Below are 25,953 nucleotides of genomic sequence, written 5' to 3'. Positions count from 1 at the left end.
CTCGAAGCATGATGGCAGGCAAGGGGCTCCCAAAATCTTTTTAGGTAGAAGCAGTAAATACATCTATATATATTTTGAATTTGTCACTGATAAAGTCGGTTTCGAATAAGACACCATATGAGGCATGGCATCAAAGAAAGCCTTAGGTAAATCATTTTGAAGTTTTTGGCTGCATTGCTTATTCTCATATTCCATCTCAACAATGGAAAGAATTTGATGAAAAAGGCAAGAAACTTATCCTTATTAGATATAGTGATCAATCCAAGGGATATCGATTGTTTGACCCGAGAAAACAAAAACTTACAATTTCTCGAGATGTTATTTTTGATAAAATGCTATTATGGAATTGGGATGTTGATCAGACTGTTCCGTCTCAATCGATATCACCAATGTTTTTATCAGAACGAAATGATCAATCAAGTACGAGCGATGATTTAAGGACATCAAATAGTCATGATATTGAACCGAAATCGAAGAGTCCGGTAAGGAAAGTTCAGATCTTAAGAGAAATATATGATTCATGTGATATTGCATTTTTTGACAGTGAGCCACAAAATTTTGATGAAGTTGTAAAGGAGGAAGTTTGGCAAAAAGAAATGAATGAAGAGATTGCTAGCATTGAGAAAAATCATACATGGGATCTTATAAACCTTTCAGATGAAAAAAAATGTGATAGGCGTAAAGTGGATCTACAAGACAAAATACAAGCGCAAAGCTAGCTTAGTTGCGAAAGGATATTCTCAACTACCCGGAGTTGATTTCACAAAGACATTTGCACCAGTGGTAAGATTGGAGACAATCTGTATTGTTCTTACTACATCTGTTCAGCTGGATTACCAGTTTATCTTGGATGTGAAATTAGTTTTTCTCAATGGCGAATTAGAAGAAGAAGTGTACGTGGGCAACCCACAGACTATATTGTTCAAAGGAAAGAAGAAAAAGTCTATCGTCTCAGAAAAACATTATACGGGTTCGAACAAGCACCTTGAGCTTGGAACAACAAGATTGGTGGATATTCTCAATCTAATAGATTCGAAAGAAGTCAAAATGAGCCGTCGTTGTATGCAAAAAAAGGTACAAAAGTTTTCTTATTGTTTGTCTTTACGTCGATGACTTGATTTATGCTGGGACAAATCCAATCATGGTGCAAGATTTCAAAAAGGCAATGATGAGGGAATTCGAAATGATTGACTTAGAATTGATGAAATATTTCTTGAAATTCAAGTCCATTAGTCAAAAGGACAAATTTTTATCTCTCAAGAAAAATATCTTGAAGGTGTGTTAAAATTTTTTTCAAATGATAACTGCAAACCAATCTTGACTCCACTTGCAATCAATGTGAAGTTGCAGTTAAATAACGGTGCATCTAAAGTTGATCTGAAAATTTATCAAAGTCTTGTAAGTTCTCTGATCTAATTGACTAACACAAGGTCCGATATTGTATGCCCAGTTAGCCTAATATCAAGATTCATGAACGAACCAAGCAAATTGCACTTTGCAACTGCTAAGAGAATTTTGCGCTACTTTCAAAGGTACAAGGAAACTTGGCATTAGATATGTCAAAGAGAAAGAAATTAGTTTATTGGATATATAGATAGTGATTGGGCTGGATTCTTAGATGATAAAAAAAGTACGTTGGGCTACGTGTTTTGCTTAGGAATAAAAATAATTTCGTGGGCATAAAAAAAACAAAAATCAATAGCAATCTCATCAGTCGAAGCAGAATATATTGCCGCGATCGATGCAACTTGTGAAGCAATTTGGTTAAGAATGATTTTACGTGATGTGGAGCAACAACAGGAAGCTCCCACAAAAATCTTGCCTGACAATATGTCTACTATTGCAATGACGAAGAATCGTATTTTCCATGCAAGGTCGAAGCACATTGAACTTCGTTATTATTTCATAAAGAACTGTGTAAGTAATTTGAAAATTTACTTGGAGTTCATCAGTACAAATGAACAGTTATCTAATGGTTTCACTGAAGCTCTAAGTTAATTAAAAAAAAATTGAGCAATTTTGAAATAGGATCGGAATTACGAATTAAGATGGGGTGTTGAAAATTGTAATTTGCGATTTCCAAAGTATTATTCATGTAAATGACTTCTCAAAGTTAACAAGTTAAAAATTTTATCCATAGGAAAGTGTTAGTAAAATATTTATCCATAGGAATATGTTAATTTAATGTTTGCTCTGTGATATAAAGGTTTGTAACCTTGAAGCTGAGGCAATGAATGAGTGAATAAAAAATATTTGTGGTACAAAATCTCTCCAATATATCAATAACTTTTTCTTCTCAAAATCTTCTTCCAAATTCCCAAGAGAGCTTAGATTATTGAAGCATAGGCCAAAATACTAACCCTATGTTTGATTTTGTAATTTGCACACCTGCACTAGGTGTGCAATTTTAATTTTAAATATTTTTTTTATTCTTTTCTCTCTCTTCTTTCTTTTCTCTCTCTTCTTACATCTTGTCGCAACCTTCTTCTCTTTCTTTTTTTTCTTCTTTCTTCTTCTTATTATATGTGTTATATATTATTTAATATATAATATTTGTGAAATGTAATTAATAATTACCACTAAAAAATAATTATTAACTTATGAAATCATTGATATTAAAGATATTTAATATCAATGCTACTTAATTAAAATATGTAAAACTTTTCTACCCAACGGAATACTGTACCAGTTGCATACACTACTGACAATATATTAGGATTATATACCTAATCCATATTTTTATTACTTCAATTATCTATTAAAATTTATCAGTTCACATATAAAATTCTAATGAATGTATTTTCAACATATTATATAGTGCATTTAACTCTTGATTACAAATTTTTTCAACTTAGACCATTTAAATCTTTTTTACTTATAATTTTTCCTATTTCACTGAAGTATTTGAGAAATTTAAAATTTGAGGACAATATACCAATAATACATACTTAATTCTAAATTTTTTATTTAAATTTTATATATTATATTTTTTCATTCCAAAGATAAAGTCTAACAAATTATTTTGGAGACAATACTACAATGTATTTAATTATGCATTAAAATTATAATTATTATTTAAAATATAAAAAGAAATTCCTCAATAAAAAAAAAATTACATAACATAAATATATATATTATATTTCACTAATAAACAAAATACTATATACATACACATATATATTACTAAATATATATATTCAAAGACATGATTTGACAATAAACAGTAACTCCTGTCTCCCATATCCCAATATCAAACCTACACCACTTATTTTACACTATTTTATATTATATCAAAACACAAATCCAAACATATCATTTATCTCAAAACACATACTTACTTAATTTCTATTTTTCTCTCTTTATCTCCAAAACATCAAAATAAAAACATTCAAAATATTAATCCAAATATAATGTAAGTTTTATTCTCGAATGCAAGATTAAAGTGGTGTGTACTCTCCTAAATATGCGAACTTTGCTTTGAAAAACGCAACCTAGTTTGGCACGTTGGTCAGGGGACGGAAGCCATGCGCAAGGCTGGCTTGCCAGATCCTTTCAATATCGAACATCATGTTTCCACACTCGTGCACATTCCATTCTTCCAAAGCATGCAGTATTCCAGCTATGCGCCATGCGCTGATCACTCTTCTTGGCAGCCAATTCTGTCGTAAAGGAAAAGAAACTTTGAGATCTCCAATAGGTATTAGAGAAAGGCTACGATCGAGAAGAATGGTGTTTGCAAGTAAATTAAAAGAAAAGCATCTGGATGTTGAATGATAAGGGATAAAAATTGAAAAGAGTATTTTCTTATTTACAGAATCTGACGATTTAATCCAAAAGGTTTAACAGTTTCCTACTAATTTCTGCACCTTATTAGTAAAATTATAAATATTAAAGTTGTTTTCTCATATACTCAAATACTTTAAACATTTTCTACTTTTCATTCTTATTTTTAAGGGAAAAGTATCATTTTAGGCCGCTAAATATGCCTAATTTTAATTTTAGTCCGATAACTACGCACATATTTGTTTAGGTTCAATAACTTACGAAATTGTTTACTTTTAGTACTCTGGCAGATTTTCGGACAATTTCACCTCTATGCAACTTTTGAAAGGCAGTTTTAGTTCATATGCACTCATAGGGGTAAAATTGTCCAAAAATATGACAGAAGACTAAAAGTAAGTAATTTCGTAAGTTACTGGACATAAACAAAAAATAGACATAGTTATTGAACTAAAATTAAAATTAGACATATTTAACGGATTAAAATAATACTTTTCCCTATTTTTAAACACTAAACTTACTACTTTCTCTACAACTTATGTCCAACTTAAGTTGTTTTACTATTTTCCGTGGCGTTCGTTTTACTAAATCAAACAAAATTTTATCCCTAACCTCACAAGAGTCGACGTTTTCAAGATGCTTTGGAGCCAACATTGCTGGTGTGCTGAGGTAGACGCAGTCATTGCGCGTTTTCTTTGGAGGAAAATGGGAGAACGGTATGAATATCGTTCCTTTTGATGCCTTAAGTTGTTCGACTTCACTTAGATCATCTCCTACTAACCATATCTGCAAGAGTAGCATTTCGTATTAGCATACTTCCACTATCAATTAGTCGATATTTTCAAGATGTTTGGAAGCGAACCTTTGGAGAATTGTGCTTAGAGAGGACCAAACTGTTTCCAGCCTCATTGCCAAGCTTCGCTTTAAGTTTCTCATACTCATCTCCAGACGTTGTATAAACCTTTTGAGATTACAGAGAGCACGTAAAGGCAAAATTGGTGCAGACAAAAGCTATGAATCCCGTCAAACTTTACTATAATCGATGCATGCAAGAAATCAGGTATTCCCAGTAACACTAGGTTTTCCCCAGTTCAACCTTCTCCAAAATAAGATGTAAAAGAAAAAGTAAGTACAGGGTCCCCGATTTATGTTTGAAATTTTGAAAAAAATCTGTTTAATTTTGATCTAGAAATAGTATAAGATGTACGAGCTAAGATATTATAAATAATCGTCGCCAAACACCCTCTAATCTAAAATGTCGTAAAGTGTTGCCGCGATGTTAGAATAATTGCTAACGTACCTGAATTCCTCGTTTGCATAAGGCAAGGGCAATAGAGCTAGAAACCTTTGATAATTTGCCTCGAAGGAGAACTTGCTTTGTTCCTTTCGGAACGCTGTTGAGCACAACGGCAACCGCTAAGCTACTCCCATCTACCAGCTTCAGTTTGAGCTCGGGATGCTTTCTCAAGAACAACTCACCATTTTCGTTAAGCCCTGCATCCTGCATCATATGTACTAAATAACTGCTCTATCCTTGTGCTGCAAAATGTCTGGCTGTAGAGCCACTACAAGAAAAAAAAACATCTTTTCCTACATTACAGTTAAATGTAATCAATATTATCAATCACGACTAAATAAATCAATGTGAAACATTAAGTTTCACAAACTTGATCAGAATTTGGCATGGTTCTTGGTCTTGGTTTCCAATTTGACTAATGTTCATGCGTTGTTTGTCGAAACAATGGCTAAGTCGTCATTATAAAGGCATTTTTCACTTTTAGCTATGGTAATTAACGTTAGTAAAATGTTCTATATTTCTTGTCTATTTAGAGCTGTTACTTGCCAGATTCAGCAGGCCCAGGGTCAAGACTTTGACGCCCTTTTTCTCGGCTTCTAGTATACTGTCCTCAATCATATTATTTATTGATTTTCTCTGCGATTGTATTTGGTACTGCAAGTGCATGAAGCTAATGTTAGAAAACTTGAAACTTATTGTGTTGCAATAAAGTGACAACATCTGTGTGATCTTTACTTGAATGCTATATTTTGGAATAGCCCATGTCTGCAGTTTTAGATGTTTGAAGACGTTTCTCTCAATAATAAACGCTCGGCCATAGATCCAAGTGACAATCATCGACCAGAGCGTGACCGGCCACATTAACCACAAGTACCACTTAGATTTTTGAGGTTCGGAGGCCAAGTATGGGAACCCTAGACGGAGATGATATATAGATTCTGGTGTTGTCAGGTGAGTCAAATGAACAACATCAGGTGCTTCCGCCTTTCTGAGAAGTGATTTTTCGTATAATGAATCGGAAGATTTGTCTATGGTACCATAGACATAGTCGTAGAACGGCATGAATAGTGAGTAATTGGTCCGGAATTGGGTGTGATGCAGTGAGTGGTACCTGCATCACCAAAAATACCGTCAGTTGAATTAAATTATATAGTTGAACATTCTTTTTAAACTGTATACTCTTCTCAAATTGTATGTCAGTTACATATCTTTACCGCACTAGTCATATAATGTAGTAGAGTTAGTCTGTAGCTACAAATTTTTCCAGGAGTAAATATATTCATTGCTGCATAAGTGATAGTACTGTTAGTGTTGAATGGAGAGAAGAAAAGAATGTTTGTTTAAAGAGTTGTGTAGGCATAAGAGGATTTATAATAAAAATAGTAAGATTTTACTTTTGTTTGCATAAACTAATAAAAATTCACATGTTATCCTAACAAAAATTACACCAAATTATTTTATTTAAGAAAATTTTTTATTCATGTGATGTAATATATGTTTGAATGAAATAAAAGATGCAATATATTATTTTTTCGGCTTTTCACATGACAAATGAAATGCTTTATGAACGTGGTGTCTATACATACACACAACATCCAATTCAATTTTGTAATAAAAGATCCAGTAACCAATAAAAATAACTGCAGTATGAATTTTCTTGAAATAAATAGAATTTAGAACTAGGGAAAATTGCAATTTTAGTTTTGTAAGTATAGGGAGGTATATAACAATTTTAGCCGTATATAAATTTATTTTGATAATTTTATCTTCTAATTTTAAATGTCACACATTAAAGATAAATATAACAAGAAAAATGCACGGGACATGCACGTGATGAGGTTAGTTAGGTGTAGTTTTCCGGCCATTTTAGCAAACAGGAGTCATTTTTATCCTCAATGTATGAATTTTATAAAATTACATGACAAAATTATCAAAATAAACTCGTAAAGAACTAATCCTCAAAAAGTGAAATTATATTTAATATAGACGAAGATGGATACTTACGAAGGTGTGTAGATGAGGTACTTGAGGGGTGGGAATAAGGAGAAGAGGCGTTTGGGGATGAGCTCAAAGTTGCAGTGGCCCATGTTGTTCATGAAATCAACGAAAGTGAGATAACTAGCAATTGAGAGGATGGAAGCATTCCCCATCAACAGAGTGAACAGCAGTGGGAGTGAGAAGATGAGGTAGTACGCAATATGCTCAGCAAATGGATGAATCACAGCTGCACCAAATGGAGATTAATAGGTCATAAGTTATATATATACCCACAACATCATATTATAAGTATATAAGTCGACCCTTTGTCTTCTTACAAGTAATGGGCTCAGTGACGATGGAGGAGTGGTGGTGCGAGTGATAGCGGGAGTAAAGGAAGTGATGGTGCAACGCCCTATGAAACCAGTAGTATATGAACTCCACTGGGCCAGCATGGAATAAAAATGTCCAGATCACCCCGTCGGCCCTCCACCAGGGCAGACGATGAGCTGCCTGCATGTGTCTGGATCCCAGGTAGAACAAAATCCCATTTAATATAATTTGGTCGTCCCTGCAAGTTATTTCGACGCTTGTTTAGAATTATATTTAAATTTCCCATAATGTCATATTCTTGTGTTTTGATCATAAGTATATCTACCAGTTTCTTTCCCTATCTACTTGCTCGAACTCAATGCTTTTATCGACTATTCTGTTATTTCCTTTGGCCGTTTGGTAACGGGAGAGCGATATCCATATTTGATTGTGGAGCATTCTTGATAGCAGGAGCGGTAATATGAGGAAATACGCTACGTCCCTCTCGTCTTCTTCCTTCATCGTGTATGAGTATGTCGCGTGGACGACCCATGGAGCCAATACCACGTACTACAACCAAAAAGATAAAGAAGAACGTAAATTACCCAAATTAAGACATATCCCCCCCCCCCCCCTCCTTCCCTCATTTCGTTTAACTGTTAAAATAGTTTAGGTGATTTCGATTCCAATCATCTTCATAGATGAAGAAATCAGCACACAATCTTCGAATTATAAGATATAAATGAAAATGTTTGCCTTTGGAACATAGTAGGTAAGAAATGTGGATCTAAGGAAGGTTCATATGCACCGAACAAAACATAGAAAGTACAAGAAAATAAAATAATTTTCGGACCAGCATGAGAAAGAACATCAAGAGGAAGAGGAAGACAAGAGTACCTTAAAATTCCCAAGCCACGTCCATGGCCACTCCGTAAGAATCCCTGGTCTGGAAGCCATTTCTCTTCACCAACTCACGAGCTTTCTTTTCTACAACTTCTTCACAATTCCCATACCAACTATATTACACTTATATATATATATATATATACAGACACAGTAAATTCTTATCGAGATAGAGTTCGACTGAACTTGAATCAATTACAATGCAATTATTAGACACTTGTCATATGTTTAGCGTGCAAATAAAAAAAAACGACTATGATAAGTGTCTAACATCGACCCTGTTATTGGTTGATTAAACTTAATCTAAATAAAAAAAAAAATTCAAAATAAAAGTACACGCATGCTAACATTTTCTTCATCTCATTTAATGTAAATGCATGTATACATAGTTGATACGTAAGTCGCAGTCTAGATCTATATAATAATTGCTGTACCCTAATTTCTTAATTTAGCCAATCTAATTTAGAAACTACGTAGCTAAAAATATATATGTTTGTGTGGTGGTAGATTTATTTCTCATGCAGTTGCCTCTAGAGATTTTTTAAGTGGTGCATTTATTAGTTTCCATTTGAATAATTGTATTTTAGATTGATTTTTTTTTATTATAAAGTGTGCTATATATATTATGTATTTTATTTAATATATATAAATAGAGAAAATAATATTTTTGGTCCCATAAGTTAGGCACATTTCACTTTTGGTCAATTCATTTCGGGATCAGTAATTTTAGTCCCGTAACTTTTGGTCCTTATCCACTTTTTCTATCTACAATTTAACAATATAGTGCACGTGCCTAGTAGTGATCTTGGAGTACTTTTGGCTGAAGAGAAAACTGTTTGTTTTACAGCTTTGGGACCATTTTTAGAGAATAATATAACTACATTTGAGGGAGAAAAAAATAAATCTTGAAGGAAATTAGGGCAAAAAACATAACGATTTCTCTCTTCTATCACAAAAATTGAATCATATTTTTCTCATATTCATGTTGAAACTAAGTAGAAGCAATACAAAGAATTATGTGGATCAAGTAGGCCAAATTAAACACTCATATGCTACTACTGAAAAAACGCCAAATTTTTCTCCGACAAAAAATATTTAATGGGCAACGTATTAGGCACGTGACCTACATTGTCAAATTGTAGACGAAAAAAATGCATGGGAAACAAAAATGCTAATTTTTGTAAGTTATGGGACTAAAAATACTAATCCCATAATGAATGGAACCAAAACTTGTGAGCTTCAAAATACCATTTTCTTTATATAAATATGTATAAAGATTATGGAAATTTGTACGAATTGCGTATATATAAATGAGATAAAAGGTATGATAAGATTTAAGATAATAAAATCCAATCCAATTTTTAATTAAATGTAGATTGTTATTTTGTGTAGGTTGGCTATAAGCGTCGATAACGATCGATTCAGGGTAGATACAGATATAGATGTAGCAGAATTGAGTGCACTAATGTGACTTGCCAACCCTAAATAGTTGTCCCCAAACCCCCACCCAAGAAAGAAAAATATAGGATGAATTATAGTTATCTTTTGTCAGTTTATAATTATGACTATCTCTTTATTATTAAAAAAATTATAAATATTCTCCTTAATTGAAAAATAATTATATAGTTTCTAGATAGTAAGATGGAGTTTATTATTTTACTGTTACTCAATTTTTCTAAAAGAAAATTAAAAAAATTATAAGTGTGAGGAAACTAAATAATTCATGGGGCATATTAGTTTATAAAAATATATAAAATTATATATAGTTCATAATCCATGAAGGTATTTGTTTCAATTCTCTATAAAAATTAAATAAAAACTTAATAGAGACCAATCGAATTGACTCATTTTTATCACGGGCATTTACTTTGTGGTGTTCTCGTTAAGGGTTCGTTTGGTTTAAAATGAGAAAATGAAAAATGAAAGGGGGAGGGAAAGTGAAAAAAGGCGAGAGGAAGGGAAATATAATAGTTTTTTTTTTTTAAATTATTTGGTAAAATTAGAAAGGGAGTAAATTTCAAACTCTTCCCCTTATTTGGTACGAGTAAAAATAGACTGAAAAGAAAATACTAATTTTTAAAATTTTATTAATTAGCATAATATTATACTAAAATAATTTTAAGTTACTAAAAACTTAAAAATTTATATATTAATAAAATATCTATCAAACAAAAATATGAATATTTTATATGGTTATTTTTTCTCAAAGATTATATGCGTGTTATTAGTGGGGAAAAAATGGAGAAAAATTATATGTACGGTAATAGAGTAAATAAAAATAAAATATGTGCTTTTCTTTCTATTTTCTTATCCGTATACTTTAACGTTTCTACTCAATTTTGGATGGAATCATAATTGGACTGAAGGAATTTCAAACGCATCCAGTTTTATTTTATCTTCATTTATTTTTTCTAATCAAACACCAAACCCTTTTTTATACATCATTTTTCACTCTCGATTTTCTTATACACATGTTTTTCACCCCAACTAAATAAGTTCTGAAATTCTGGATTCAATTGTTACTGTCTAAACCTTTAATCCTTATTTGATTTTATTTTCATTCTCGATTTCCAATTTACAAGACAGTGAAAACATAGTCATTTAAGACCTCATTTACTTCAAATATCGTATTAAATGAACGATGGAATTATTCTTTATTAATGAATAATGAAAAAGTCCTATATAATTAATCAGGTATTTGTTAATTATGTTCCTTACTAAATGAATGATAAAAATGTTTCCTAAACAATTATGAAATAGAATAAAAATTATGTCAATTGTTTGCCTTGATGTATCTACATACTTTTGGTATGAAAAACCTTTAAGCCCTTGTTTAGACAACAAAATATTATTATTATTATGTTATATAGGGAAAAGTATTATTTTAGTCCGCTAAGTATGCCTAATTTTAATTTTAGTCCGGTAACTATGTCCATTTTTGTTTAGATTCAATAACTTACGAAATTGCTTACTTTTAGTCCTTTGCCAGATTTTCGGACAATTTTATCCCTATGAGTGCATATAGACTAAAACTACCTTTCAAAAGTTGCATAGGGGTAAAATTATCCGAAAATCTGCCAGAGGACTAAAAGTAAGCAATTTCGTAAGTTACTGGACGTAAACAAAAATGAACATAGTTATCGGACTAAAATTAAAATTAAGCGTACTTAGCGGACTAAAATAATACTTTTCCCTGTTATATATTGTTTTCTTTTAGAAGTATTATGTTATATATTATTATTACTATTATTCAGTCAAAATTCCAAAGGTACAATAATTATTTATATTTTGGTCCAATCTTAGGACTATTTTACACCACTTTCTAGGTGGTATTAGTTATTCAAATATAATATTAACTAGTACAAGACCTTGATTTTATATCGAGCGCCTATACATCAAAGTAAACCTTTTGTTAAACTATACTAATTTTCTTATACAGGCTTAAAGCACTCTCAAAGGCTAAACATTATTATTTTTTTATTATATTTATTTAATTAAAGCAAAAGAAAAACATAAAACGAATAACTGATCACATTAATAAATAAATTAACTATAGATATGGATAAATAAAAAATTACTGATAAATTAATTAATTAAAGGGATACTCCTTTTTTTTGTGTGTGTGAAAGAAATAAGAATATTTGGCTGTATTTAAGTCCACGTATATTTTGGCAAGGGTGGCCTCATCTTGAATAAATAGATATAATTATTGCAATTAAAGATAATAAATTAGGCAGTACTTAATTAGCACTTATCTATACTAATGATAAAGCATGGGTAGGTTTTTAATATGTTTTTTTTCATTATTTTATTAAAATACCCTTCTTGACTTTTCTATATATAATAATTACTTACAATTTAAGTATAAAAAAACTCAATGAAACAAAGTTGCCAATTTATATTTGGTAATTAATTTAATATCACATCATGTTATTTTCTGGGCTAAATACATTTTACACCGATAAATTATGCGTAAAGTGCATTTACACTGCTAAACTATAAAATGTAACCAAAGCTCTTCATAATACGGATCAATTCTTTTATGGCGATAATGACCTTATTATTTACACTTCTAAAATATGTCTATTACAATCATTCTCCTTATAATTTGAATTATCCTAAAAATTTTATTTAAAATAATACTACCCTAAATTTATGATTTTTATTATAAAATATAGAATTACAAACTCTTTAAATTTGTATCCTTACATTTTTTTACATAACTAGTAAAATTAAGATTTATATAATTTTTGCTTGTGTTGTTATATATATTGAATTTTTTTTTTAAATATAATATTCTATAATTATTTGAGTATATGATATACTTTATTATGTGAAAATGTAATTGGATAAAAATTTATAAGTTATATCACATACTTTTTCTACAATATTATATGGATTATGTATTTACACATATTTATATGTACTTTTTTAACATAAATTATTTACGTTGTAAAATATATTTGCGTGTATTTAGCTTATAATAATTTTTTTGGATTACATAATTTTATAAAAAGTTATAAATTTTAATATTATTTTAAAAAAATTGAGTCAAATTTTAAATCACTGTAAGTAGTTTGGGTGGAGATTTTTGAATAAAACATATTTTAAAGAGTAAAATAAAAATACAGGGAATATTTAAAAAAAGCATTTTTGTCCTATCAATGCTAAACTATTTTGTTACGAGTGTTTTTGTTATTTTTCATACTTTAGGGATGTAAATGCGACCAAATGCATAGTTCAGGGTACAAAACGTATTTAACACTTATTTTTTCTAGTACTTTGCGGGAGAATTATAATTTTGGACCTGTACTTAACCACTTATTTAGTTTTGGTCCCCAAAATTTCGAGCTTGAGAATATATATATAGTTCCAGAGATGGAATTTTCCGTCTCTGATACCCTATTTTTTTATAGTGACTGTTTTAGTCCCTGTCGTTAGCTTAGAATTGATGGAGATATGTCATGTGATGTGCAGGTGATGCAAAAATGATAGGAAAAAAACATGAAGTTATGATTTTGGTCCCTAAACTTAACCACTTATTCAGCTTTGGTCCTCAAACTATTGGATTTGATAATATTAGTCCTCAATCTAACTATTTTTGAACAACTTCTGCTTCATTCTCTCATTTTTTCCAACTCCCATTCTTTGAACCCTAGCTCGATTTTCTCAAATTCACTAATAATGTTACGTTATTAACTGAATTAAATTATTTTTTTCTCATTTTTCTTCAAAATTCATTTGAAATATTTGAGGTTTTAGGCCCAAACCCCAAAGTGTAGAACCCTCAAACCCTAATCATGATTTGGACAAGTATGAATTCTTCTACCCAATTGCGAGGAGAGTCCATGATATTAAAAATGTAAGTTTAAATCCATATAATTGCAGAAGAAAGGGGATTAGGCTTCTAAGAAGTTTTGAGAATGAGAATTTTTTTTCCTCCAATTATCTCTGAAGTAAACCTTCAAACTTGAATATGGTGGAAATTGATTATTTTTCCCTCTAATGCTGCCTCCATCAATTCTACTAGAAAATTTAACGGCATGAATCAAAATTGTCAAAAATGTGTTCAGTTTGAAGAATAACATTGTTAAGCTCAAAAATTTAGGGACCAAAACTAAATAAATGATTAAGTATAAGGACCAAAATCATAATTCTCCCATACTTTGCATACATGTCAATCGAGTATGCCTGATTACTACTCTCAAATATTAGATGCAACCACCAGTATATTTGTTTGCCTACTAAACACCACAAAGAAACAAAACAAAACATTAGCAACAAAGAAAACCAATCGGACAACTAATTATATATATTTAATGAAGTTCATGACTTAAATAATGACTACTATTTCATTAAAAATGTTATTATAAAAGAATAGTAATAAAAAATTATCACTAAAGATAATCAATGACATATATACAGCCAAGTTAGTGAATTACTAGTGATAGTAATTGTTTATGGTGACAACTTCATGCATAAATCTTGTCATAAATAATTATATAATTATTGTTACTTTATATATATTTTTATAGTAAACAACTTTAAAATTATCACTAACATAATATTTTATTGTAGTGAGAGTGAAATTGATCCATTTGTCATATGTATATGTACATATATTTGTGTGTATTTATAAATTTCACTAAAATATCATTAATTGGATTTTAGGTACTTCTTACACCAAAAAATGATCAATCAATATCAAGTAGTCACTACAAAAAAAGGTAAAATTGCAAAATTGGTCCCGTAAGTATGGGGGGGTGGCAGAATTGGAACCGTAAGTACAGGATTGGCAATTTTAGTCCTGTAAGTATTGATTTTTTGGCAATTTTGGTCCTTCCGACCAAAATTGCCCAAAAACGCGGCGGAGAGATTTGGGGCTTAGGGTTCCGACGTCCACGTGTGCAACTTAAACATGTAGGAGCTTGCGTGGCGAATGACATGGCTTTAGGCGGGAAAAAGAGCTCCTATTCCCGCTTTTTTCACTGTATGTAAGATCTCTCTCTCTCTCTCTTTCTCATTTTTGCTGCTGCAAATGAAGTTGAAGGTGAAAAAAACAGCAAAAATGTCTTCTTTATCATTCTTGTATACATACCTGAAGGATGTCGATGATGCTGTTGACCCACATCTAGAGCGGATAAAGAATGAGGCCATTGGAGATGACAGCGATGAGGAAGTGATGCTCCTATTTTGCTCAGCAATGAGAAAAACAGCAGTTGATTTGGTTGGAGATTCTTGAGAGATTGTCCACTGCAGATAAGGAGCGATTGGGCTTTCTGTTCAGCACTTAGTGGAGAGCTATCAACATGTTTTCTTTCGGTGCCCCTTCTCTAGGCACTACTTGAGATTCGCTTCACTTGGCCCCATCAGTCTCCAGTGGGGATTCTAGAAGATGGCATGGAAAGCACCTGCTCAGTGCTTGCTATATAACACAAAAGACTGAAGGCTTAGTGCCAAATTATCTCCTAAACTCCTAAGTCGTACCTGATCAACAATGCTGCTAACCAAACAATTCGGTGAACTCCTAATGCCTTGGAATCTACACTTGTTTCCTCAATCCAAATATGGTACATCATGAAGATAGGGATGAAAGCACCAGGATTGAAGAAGAAAGCTGAAGGAAGAAGGTGATGAACAGAGCCTGGAAGTCTAGTCTCTGTCGAAGAAAGTTGCTATTTCACAGAGGAAAGTTGTCGTTTTACAACTTGCACTAACACTTTTATTAGCAAGGAGCAATCGTGTTTCTCCTAACATAATTCTTGTAGAAGTGAGATTTTATTAGTTGATTAGCAGCTAGTCGTTGGGTTTGTTAGTAACTACCTTCAAATATAATCAATGTACTTCTTCCCTATTTTTATCTGAGGGATACTGAAATGGAACTCGATTTCTTGATTTTATTTTCTTGCTTCTCGACACACCAAAGACATTTTTGCTGTTTTTCTTCACCTGCAACTTCATTTGCAGCAGCAAAAATGAGAGAGAGAGAGAGAGAGCTCTTACATACGGTGAAAAAAGCGGAAAGATGAGCTCTTTTTCCCACCTAATGCCACGTCATTGGCCACGCAAGCTCTTACGTGTTTAAGTTGCGCACGTGGACGTCGGAACCCTAAGCCCCAAATTTTTCCGCCGCGTTTTTGGGCAATTTTGGTCGGAAGGACCAAAATTGCCAAAAAATCAATACTTACAGGACTAAAATTGCCAGTCCTGTACTTACGGTCCCAATTCTGCCACCCCCCCATACTTACGGGACCAATTTTGCAATTTTGCCACAAAAAAATAATGCTATTGCAATGGATTTTTTGCAATAAAATTGAGATTTTGATGACAAATTTCGTTGCAAAACAACAATGAAATGGGCATTCCACCGCAAAAATCCATTACAAAAGTCGGTCAACTTTTGAATGACCCACTTTCATTGTAAGTTGTTGAAAAAGTGGCGGCAAAAGTTGCCACGAAACATATCCGTTTTGCAACAGTTAAATCCATGGCTGAGTTTGCAATGGATTTTCAAATCATATCCATTGATAACAATTCGAGATAAATATTGCATTGGAAAGAAGCAGTTGTAATTTATTTAAATATTTTATAATGGTTTTTACAACGATCTTCAAGTTAAAATTTTTTCAAGAGAAATAGCAATTATTTTAGCAACACTAGCTTCTTGATATGTTCTCATTGCAAATTAGAGATTTGAGTGTTGCAACGATTTTTTCCACATCTAGAAATCTGTGGCAAAGTTTGATTATAAATTTGCAATAATATTTATAATGGGAGTTTGATCCATTGCAATCCATACGGTTTTTGTGTTGGTAATTTAATCCATTGCAATCCGTACAATAAGGTTGGTGGTGTTTAATATGGAGATGTTACATTAGTCACAGAATTTGCAGCGCATCCGTGTTTCATTGCAATCCGTACAACGCAACTATAATGCATTATTTAGGAAATTACACTTTTGCCTTAGATTTTGAAGTGAATGTGAGGGTCGTGGTAAAATTCGTGGCATATTCTATGGCAAAATCTGCATTCATTCTTGTTTTGTTATTCGTTTTTTTTCTTTTTACCTATTCTTAGTTCTCATATTTTTTACTATACTGTAAGTTTGATCTACTATATGAGATTTAACCCTTATGTTTGGCTTCGGTTTTGGGCCATTTTAGAGATGGCCCAAAACCGAAGCAATGTTTGGCATTGCTTATTTTGTCATATTTTTGTCTTGTTTCTAATTATTTTGTCTTGTTTCTAAATATTTGATTTTTAAATACAAATATATTTTATTTTAACCACTTAATATTTTATACGTAATATTTTCTACATCATTGGAATAATTAAAAATTTTAAAAAATATAAAATAATATAATTATTCTACGCGGTTAATTCATATATTACATTATTTGAATAATGTATTTAAATTTATCACCTCGAATAGAACAACTAACAAAAAATATTGCTAATCTATTATTAGAGTGCATTTAATTATTTTTAAAAGTGTATTTACATAAATTATTTTTTTTCATTTCCATACATATATAAATAGGAAATAATATTTATTTTAATCCACTCACAACTAAATAAATTATATATATTTTTATACATATATATATATATAAATATATATAAAAGAGATATGATTTGACAATGAACAATATTTTTTGTCTCCCCACTACTCAACATCAAACATAACATACTTATTTTATATTATCTCCAAAAACTAATCCAAACATACACACTATCTCTAACTTATTTTTATTTATCTTTGTTTTTCTCTCCCTATCTCCACAAAATACCCAAAAATAAGTTAAAAACAAAACCAAACATAATGAACTATTTTCGATCAACCCAATGCAACAAGTCACACGTATGGTGGTTTAGCTAGCTTACATTAAGGTATGTACAAAAAATTTTGTTGGTGTATCTATAAATAGGCATTTTAATTTTTAAACTTTTAGCTTATTATCTATGTAAATATGTTATGAATGTATATCTATTTGTTAGTTTTAGAATGAAAATTTTGAGAGAGTTGAGAAAGTGGATGTATGGAAGAATCCACCTCGTAATGTTGGTATTAGAAAAGAATTTCAAGACAGAGTGATTGAGTTTATAAACTGGATCAAGATGTTGTAAGTGCTGAGATTTAAAATTTTTTTGGATGTTGTAAGTGCTGAGATCAACCATTCTACAGCGGACCGAGAGTCACTCTCAGTTATCTGCGCTGGCAAGGCTAGTAAACATCAAATCTGAATAGAACTACCACAGAGTTGTTATGATGAAATATCACAACTAATAGGTGAGTTGCTGCCACGAGATCACACATTAGCAAAGGATTATTATAATACGAAAAAATTGGTAAGAGACTCGGGATTACCTGTTAAGAAAATTGATACGTGTAATGCTGGTTGTATATTATTTGAAAAGATGACAAGTATTTAGAATTTTGCAAGTTTGGCAAGCATGCAAGGTTTAAACCTATAAGGGGTCAGAAGTCTCATCGTAAAAGATCTACATCTACTACAGTATGATATTTGTAGATAACTGTCCGATATAAAGATTGTATGCTTTCAATACTACTACTGAATACATGAGTTGGCATACCACTCATGAGATAGAGAATAGGGTTATGAGTTATCCATCTGATGCAAAGGCTTGAAAACATTTCAACGAGATACATCCAGATTTTGCTTCAGAACCACACAATTTGCCTCTTGGCCTTTAGTGACAAGAATGTTTATTTTGTCACAATAATGAGTTTCATTATTTTAATAATTACTATTATTTTTCTAAATATAATTGTTAGCATGAATTAATTAGCGACAAAAAATTATATATAAAGTTGTTACTAAATACAAGTATTAACTCATGTATAGTGACCAACTAGTGACAACAAATAATTTGTTGTTACTATAATGTGTTGTCACTAACAAGTTGTCACACTAGATGTGTCACTAATTATATTTATATTTAATGACAATTTTATACATAATTTTTGTCATTAATAATTTTATAATGACAAGATAAAAACTTTAAAATTGACATTTGATATGTTGTCACTGATATTTTTTTTTTTTTTTTGGATCCAAACTAGGAATAACATGATGAGAGATAAATGAGAAAATATAGAGAAGAAACATAACTATAAACTCTAGGATAAATTACCTGTACACTCACACCCATTGCCTTCTGCAAATTTATAAGTATAACCCCTAAAGGGGTGTCGATGTGATTTAAGTCGGGGGATTTTGATGCAAGTTTCAGGCTCTGAGGGACTATTGGTGTAAATTATAATCACTCGTTTGGAGGATGTACTTTTAATTTTGTAAATGGCATAAAATATTTGTGAAATTAAACTTAACCCCGTGACTTATTAATGTAATTTATTCTAAACTCTAATGTCAATTATCAAAGTACATAGTGAGTACTTGGTTTTTGGTCCTAGGTATGTTAGTTTAACACATACCAAAGAGACGAGACTCGTCGTAGAAGGCTCTGTTTGTTAATGTCTTAAATACATGTACAGTTATCTTGGGAGGCTCACCAGAAAAAAAAATTTACTATTGCCTATAATTTTATTGTTTATGAATTAAAACCACACATGGTAGATAACCATTATTAACAATAGTTATAAATAAAAACCACTACAAAAATTCAACTTATTCACCGTAAAAATTATTTTTGCCATAGCTATGAACCATGACAAAGGTATTAGCCACACTCACAAAATTAAACCACCGTCAATAACTGTTGTGTGGCTGTGGTCAATAATTTTTTACTACGTCGATTATTAATTTTTAATCATGATAAGTAGCCATAATTAAATGTTATATTTCTTGTAGTGTTTGGTTCGAATACTTATATACAAAGAGGTTTTCATGCATGGGATATAAAAGTAGCCATAACTATATATATATATATATATATATATATATATAGTAGTCTATTACGATTAATGTGCATCATGGCGATCATAACTGGATACGAAGTTTGCCCAGTAAACATACATCACTTGGTTACAAGAAGTAGAAGAGCTTCAGATGTCTTGGATTCTAAAGTATATAAGATAGATAATTGAATCATAGGCTATATTATTAAGGTCTCCAACTTCGTTTTCGAATACTATCGATCGATCATCGCCTCGTTGAGAGTTGCAGAATGCAGAATATGTGAATTCTGTGCTGCGAAGAACGTAATCTAGTTTGGCTTTAGTTGAGTGACGTTTGTCAAGGGGCGGAAGCCATGTGCAAGGCTGGCTTGCCAGATTTTTTCAATATCGAACATCATGTTTCCACACTCGTGTACGTTCCATTCCTCCATAGCATGCAGAATTCCGGCTATGCGCCATGCGCTCATCACTCTTCTTGGCAGCCAATTCTATTGTCAACAAAAAGAAACTTTGAGATTTAGGATTTATAGAAATTAGAGAAAGATGAAAAGAAAAGCATTTGGATGTTGAATAACAAGTTGTTTTAGTTTTTCTCTTGGTGCTGACCTCACAAGAGTCGACGTTTTCAAGATGCTTGGGAGCCAACATCGCTGGTGTGCTGAGGTAGACGCAATCTTTGCGCGCTTTCTTTGGAGGAAAACGTGAGAATGGAATGAATGTTGTTCCTTTTGATGCCTTTATCTGTTCGTCTTCACTTAGATCATCTCCCACTAACCATGTCTGCAAAAGTGGCAATTCGTATTAACATACCTCACTATCAATGAGGGAAAATCACAAGTAAGTCGAAGAAGGCTTACCTTGGGAGCACTATGCTTTGAGAGGACCAAATTGTTTCCCGCCTCGTTGCTAAGCTTTGCTTTAAGTTTCTCATACTCATCCTCGGACGTTGTATATACCTGTTTCAATTCCAAGGGGCAAGTGCATAAAAGGCCAAATCGAAATAGAAAAGGAGTTCTGCATCTTGGCAAACTTTACTATCGATAATGCATTTGTGCAAGAAATCAGGTATTCTAGTTGGACTAGGATTCTCCAAGTTCAGCCTTTCTACTATCGATCCACGATTCCCTAGTGCATAATTGTCCCCAGCGGTTCTAACTTCTTCAAATATAGTGGCTAAGGTATCCAAGATGTTATAAACTGCTGGCGGTGACGTTAGAATTGCTAACGTACCTGGATTCCCCCTTGGCATAAGGCAAGGGCAGTGGAGTAGGCAACTTTTGATAATTTGCCTCGAAGGAGAACCTGAGTTGTTCCTTTCGGAACGCTGTTTAGGACAACCGCAACTGCTAAGCTACTCCCGTCGACCAACTTCACTTTGAGCTTAGGGTTCTTTCTCAAGAAAAAGTCGCCATTTCCGTTTAGCCCCTCCTCCTGCATCACATGTATAAAGATTTAAGTAACTGTTGTCTCTGTTAATGCAAAATGTCTTAGTGTAGAGCTGTTACTTGCCTGATTCAACAACCCCAGGGTCAAGACTCGGACACCCTTCTCCTCGGCTTCTAGTATACTGTCCTCAATCATACTATTTATAGATTCTCTCTGCCATTGCATTTGGTACTGCAAGTGCGTGAAACTATTGTCAGAAAACTTGAAACTTGTTCTGTTGTATTAGAGTGATATCAACTATGTGCTCTTTACTTGGATGGTGTATTTCGGAATAGCCCATGTCTGCAGTTTGAGGTGTTTGAAGACGTTTCTCTCAACGGTAAACGTGCGTCCGTAGATCCAAGTGATCATCATCGACCAAAGCGTGACAGGCCACATCAACCACAAGTACCACTTATACTTTTGAGGTTCGGACGCCAAGCATGCGAACCCTAGACGGAGATGATATATAGATTCTGGCGTCGTGAGATGAATCAGATGCACCACATCAGGTGCTTCCGCCTCTCTAACAAGTGACTTTTCATACAACGAGTCAGAAGATTTGTCCATGGTACCATAGACATAATCGTAAAATGGCATGAAAAGTGAGTAATTGGTTCGGAACTGCGTGTGATGCAGTGAATGGTACCTACATCACATAAAACACAATCAATTTTAATATAAATCTTGCTAGAACCAAGTTTAAATAAATGCATGCATCCAACCCATCACATCTCAAGTGTATTTGCAACTATTATATGATTGATAACTTTTTTTAAATAATATATCAATCATATTAAGGTGTATTTCACTTATTATGCGATTTAGTCTGCAAGTTCAAGCTTACACCTTCTCTGATCTACCGAAATGCTTAGCAAGAGTTGATTTATAGTTATTGTTAGTTTATGTCCGACAGGTCAGAAATATATAGATTGGGACACCCTCTGAACTCATGGGCCATTGCATTTTTTACATGAAGTATATTCACAAGCATGCTTGCTATTTTGAGTGAGAGGAAACTAATACGTTGAATTTAATGTACATGGTATGTGTATAATTTTTTGAAAAAGTATTATTTTAGTCCATTAAGTATGCCTAATTTTAATTTTAGTTCGATTATTATGTCCATTTTTGTTTGGGTCCAGTAACTTACGAAATTGCTTACTTTTAGTCCCCTGGCAGATTTTTGGATAATTTTACCCCTATGCAACTTTTGAAAGGCAGTTTTAGTCCATATGTACTCATAGGGGTAAAATTGTTCGAAAATCTGCCAGAAGACTAAAAGTAAGCAATTTCGTAAGTTATTAGACCTAAACAAAAATTGACATAGTTATCGGAATAAAATTAAAATTAGGCATATTTAACGGACTAAAATAATAATTTTTCCTAATTTTTTTTTTAAAAAAAAGGTATAATTTATGTACATATAGCGTGTATATATTAATTAAAATAAAAGAGATGCAATAGAGTTTAAAATAAAAAATTCGAATGAATTTTGACAAGTATGCATTCTCTGCTTAATTTCCATATTCGTGGGATTTTGAAAACATCTTATATACGTTATGTTATATATATATATATATATATTAGAATATGTCATGTGCATTGCACGTGTAGAAATATATATTTAGAGACGATTACATCACTTATTAGCTATTAAAAAAATTAAACACGTTATTTTGTTTATATTTCTATCATTGGAACATTATTATATACAATTATATTCTAAAGGGAAACTATTTAGCAGTTCTAATTCCTCTCAACTACTTTGATATATTTTTAATGGTCTAATTGGTTTAGAGGTATTAGAACTATTATTATATATATTTTCTATAGAATTAATTATTCTTTTATAACTAATTCTAATTTATTAACAAATTACTTAAGTAAGAACATAAGTGTCTTTCCATGACGGAGAACAAAACACGTAGAGAATTCATACTTTTATATATAGTACAGTTTAAGTGGCAGTTAAGTTCAACAAGCTTTCAATAAGAGATTCGAACCGCCAATAAAAAGAAGGGTAAATTATGGAGGGCTCCCTTAAAGTTTACCATAATTACTAAATGCCCCTTATTGTTTGAAAAATTAAAAATATCTATATTATTAACGGCTTTCGAACAAATATCCTTACGATGACTGTAACGAAAAGGTATTTGTTAGAAGACCATTTTAATTCCAAGGAGTATTTATAATTTTTTAAATAGCGAAAAAATATTTATAATTATAAAAAATCTTATGAGAGCTCGTTGTCATTTATTTCTAAAAATAAATGCGGCAAGAATTTCGGGAAACAAATAGAATCTTTGACCAAACCCTGAAAAAGTGAAATTATGTAAAATAGATGAAGATACTTACGAAGGTGTGTAGATGAGGTACTTGAGGGGTGGGAATAAGGAGAAGAGGCGTTTGGGAATGTGCTCAAAGTTGCAGTGGCCCATGTTGTTCATGAAATCAATGAAAGTGAGATAAATGGTAATTGAGAGGATGGAAGTGTTCTCCATCAACAGAGTGAAAAGCACTGGGAGTGAGAAGATGAGGTAGTATGCAATATGCTCAGCAAATGGATGAATCACAGCTGCACCAAATGGAGATTAATAGGTCATAAGTTATATATATACCCAAAACAGCATATTATAAGTATATAAGTCGACCCTTTGTCTTCTTACAAGTAATGGGCTCAGTGACGATGGAGGAGTGGTGGTGCGAGTGATAGCGGGAGTAAAGGAAGTGATGGTGCAACGCCCTATGAAACCAGTAGTATATGAACTCCACTGGGCCAGCATGGAATAAAAATGTCCAGATCACCCCGTCGGTCCTCCACCAGGGCAGACAGTGAGCTGCCTGTATATGTCTGGATCCCAGGTACAAGACGAACCCGCTTAATATAATTTGATCGTCCCTGCAAATTTTATAGTTTCATGCTCGTTTAGATCGTATCTGAATTTCCCATAATGTCAGTTTTTCTTGTCTTTTGGTTATAAGTTAGAGATTAGGTGGGAAAGGAGAGGGAGCATACCAGTTTCTTTCTCTATCGACTTGCTCGAATTCAATGCTCTTATCGACTATCCTGTTATTTCCTTTGGCTGTTCGATAGCGAGAGAGTGATATCCATATTTGGTTGTGGATCACTCGTGATAGCAAGAGAGGTAATATGAGCAAGTAGGAGAGATCCCTCTCACTTTCATCCTTTGTCATGTATGAGTATGTCGAATGGACGACCCAGGGAGCCAATACCACGTACTATAACCAAAAAAAATATGAAAAGAAGACTATAAATCACACCAACTCAAACAAATACGAACCCTCCCTCCCCCCCCACACACGCACTCATTTTTTTATTATTAGTAAAAGTTTGAATGATTTCAACGCCGATCACCACCACACCACATATGAGAAAAACGGACACCCTAAGTGAGAATCGAAAGTAGAACAAAATGGCATATTCTTAGACCATTCAAATCAGCACAATGTCTAAATTCAATGTTGCTCTCAAAAAGTACAAACAAGTGCATAGGAAAAGTAGGATGTGTCTTATATATTGAAACAATGCATGCATACAAGGAAGCATGAGACAGAAGGAAGACAAGAGTACCTTAAAGTTGCCGAGCCGTGTCCACGGCCACTCGGTAAGAATCCCTGGTTTAGAAGCCATTTCTCGTCACCAACTGCGGCAGAAACTCGGCAGCTAAGACCCAAATATATACGCAGCGTGGTGGGAGAGTTGTTTCTCCCTCATGCAGCTGCCTCTAGTGCCTGTTTTTTGACTAATGTAGCTGTGACGATGACTTTTTTGAGTGCTGCATTTATTATTCTCACCCACTATGTTCACTCAACAATTCTAGCACTTGCCAACATTTTAATGTGCATTTAACCACATCTATTGCATACATTGTCGTCCGGTTAATTATATTTAAATTTTCTCTAAAAATATAAAATTATAATTTTTCTTAAAAAAAAATTAAAATTATACTTGCACCCTTTTCTAAAATTTTCGTTACACCTTATCCTCCTTTAAGTATGGACGAAAAATGCTGACATCATCATAAAATTTTAATTTTATTTCTTGGTTAACATTCTCATCTAATAATTGTACTTGTAAAGAGAAAAACATAATGATTTTAACCTCAGTACTCCATATATATACATAATATATTATGTTTATCTCCTTACAAGTATAAAAATTGACATACAAATGTTAAATGAGGGACAAAAAATATGCAATTTTCTCAGCTGATGCTAGCACTTTCCTTCCAAACTTTAACGGAAGAAGTCAACTATAAACCGAGAACTTTCGGATGGGTGTAAGTGTAATGTTTAAAACTTTTTCGAGGAAATTATGAATTTCACATTTTCATAAGAGATCTAAGTATAATTAACCATTTTCTACGTTTTATTTAAAACATACACGTTATGTACAGAGATTGTGAAAGTTTTTAATATATGACATCATTGGCATTTATATATAAATCGAGAAAAATGCAAGCAACCCACTGTGATATCGTAAATGAGCAAATTATCTCCCTATAAAAAAAATAGCAATTTAACCCATATATTTTTTAAAAGGCAACAATTTACCTCCTGTAGTTTTTAAAAAGAAACAATCGACCTACCTAGACAAAAAGAATAAAGTGCTAATTTATTTCACAGAAAAATAATCTGCTCATTTACAATATCAGAGGAATAAATTACATTAAAACCAATATAAATCTATAGAAATATAGCATAAAAATTGAAATGAAAAATCTGATTGGAGTATAATATGAAGATTGTTATCTTCTGTAGGTTAGCTGTGTCGGCCAACATAATTGCCTGCAACTTCACCGCCCACCTCAACCGCCACCTACATATATATACACCTACGTTCATTCTTTTTTGG

General features: G+C 32.3%; 2 protein-coding genes across 3 annotated transcripts; both read right to left on the bottom strand.

Annotated features, from left to right (window-relative positions):
- Positions 1-3,242: 3,242 nt before the first annotated feature.
- Positions 3,243-8,395, bottom strand: LOC105173436 (very-long-chain aldehyde decarbonylase CER1). 2 transcript variants are annotated; one of them, XM_088875143.1, is made up of 10 exons: positions 8,264-8,395; positions 7,713-7,936; positions 7,393-7,625; positions 7,082-7,301; positions 5,813-6,188; positions 5,624-5,731; positions 5,081-5,281; positions 4,643-4,741; positions 4,393-4,566; positions 3,243-3,659 (listed from the first exon to the last, which is right to left on the bottom strand). In XM_088875143.1, the coding sequence occupies exons 1-10, from the start codon at positions 8,321-8,323 to the stop codon at positions 3,492-3,494; spliced, it is 1,863 nt and encodes a 620-aa protein (XP_088731269.1). In that variant the 5' UTR covers positions 8,324-8,395; the 3' UTR covers positions 3,243-3,491. The 2 variants fall into 2 exon arrangements, with proteins under 2 accessions (XP_088731269.1, XP_088731270.1); XM_088875144.1 differs by lacking the exon at positions 5,624-5,731.
- Positions 8,396-19,706: 11,311 nt separating this feature from the next.
- Positions 19,707-24,844, bottom strand: LOC105173435 (very-long-chain aldehyde decarbonylase CER1). Its single transcript, XM_011095163.3, has 10 exons — positions 24,670-24,844; positions 24,094-24,317; positions 23,744-23,976; positions 23,433-23,652; positions 21,348-21,723; positions 21,159-21,266; positions 20,880-21,080; positions 20,507-20,605; positions 20,256-20,429; positions 19,707-20,137 (listed from the first exon to the last, which is right to left on the bottom strand). The coding sequence occupies exons 1-10, from the start codon at positions 24,727-24,729 to the stop codon at positions 19,958-19,960; spliced, it is 1,875 nt and encodes a 624-aa protein (XP_011093465.1). The 5' UTR covers positions 24,730-24,844; the 3' UTR covers positions 19,707-19,957.
- Between the last annotated feature and the right edge of the window lie 1,109 nt (positions 24,845-25,953).

This window comes from Sesamum indicum, linkage group LG11, assembly GCF_026168435.1.
Source record: "Sesamum indicum cultivar Baizhima isolate 11 linkage group LG11, ASM2616843v1, whole genome shotgun sequence".
NCBI classification, from domain to species: Eukaryota; Viridiplantae; Streptophyta; class Magnoliopsida; order Lamiales; family Pedaliaceae; genus Sesamum; species Sesamum indicum.
The sequence above is the reverse complement of the archived record's forward strand: the minus strand, read 5'-3'. Positions and strand labels throughout refer to the sequence as shown.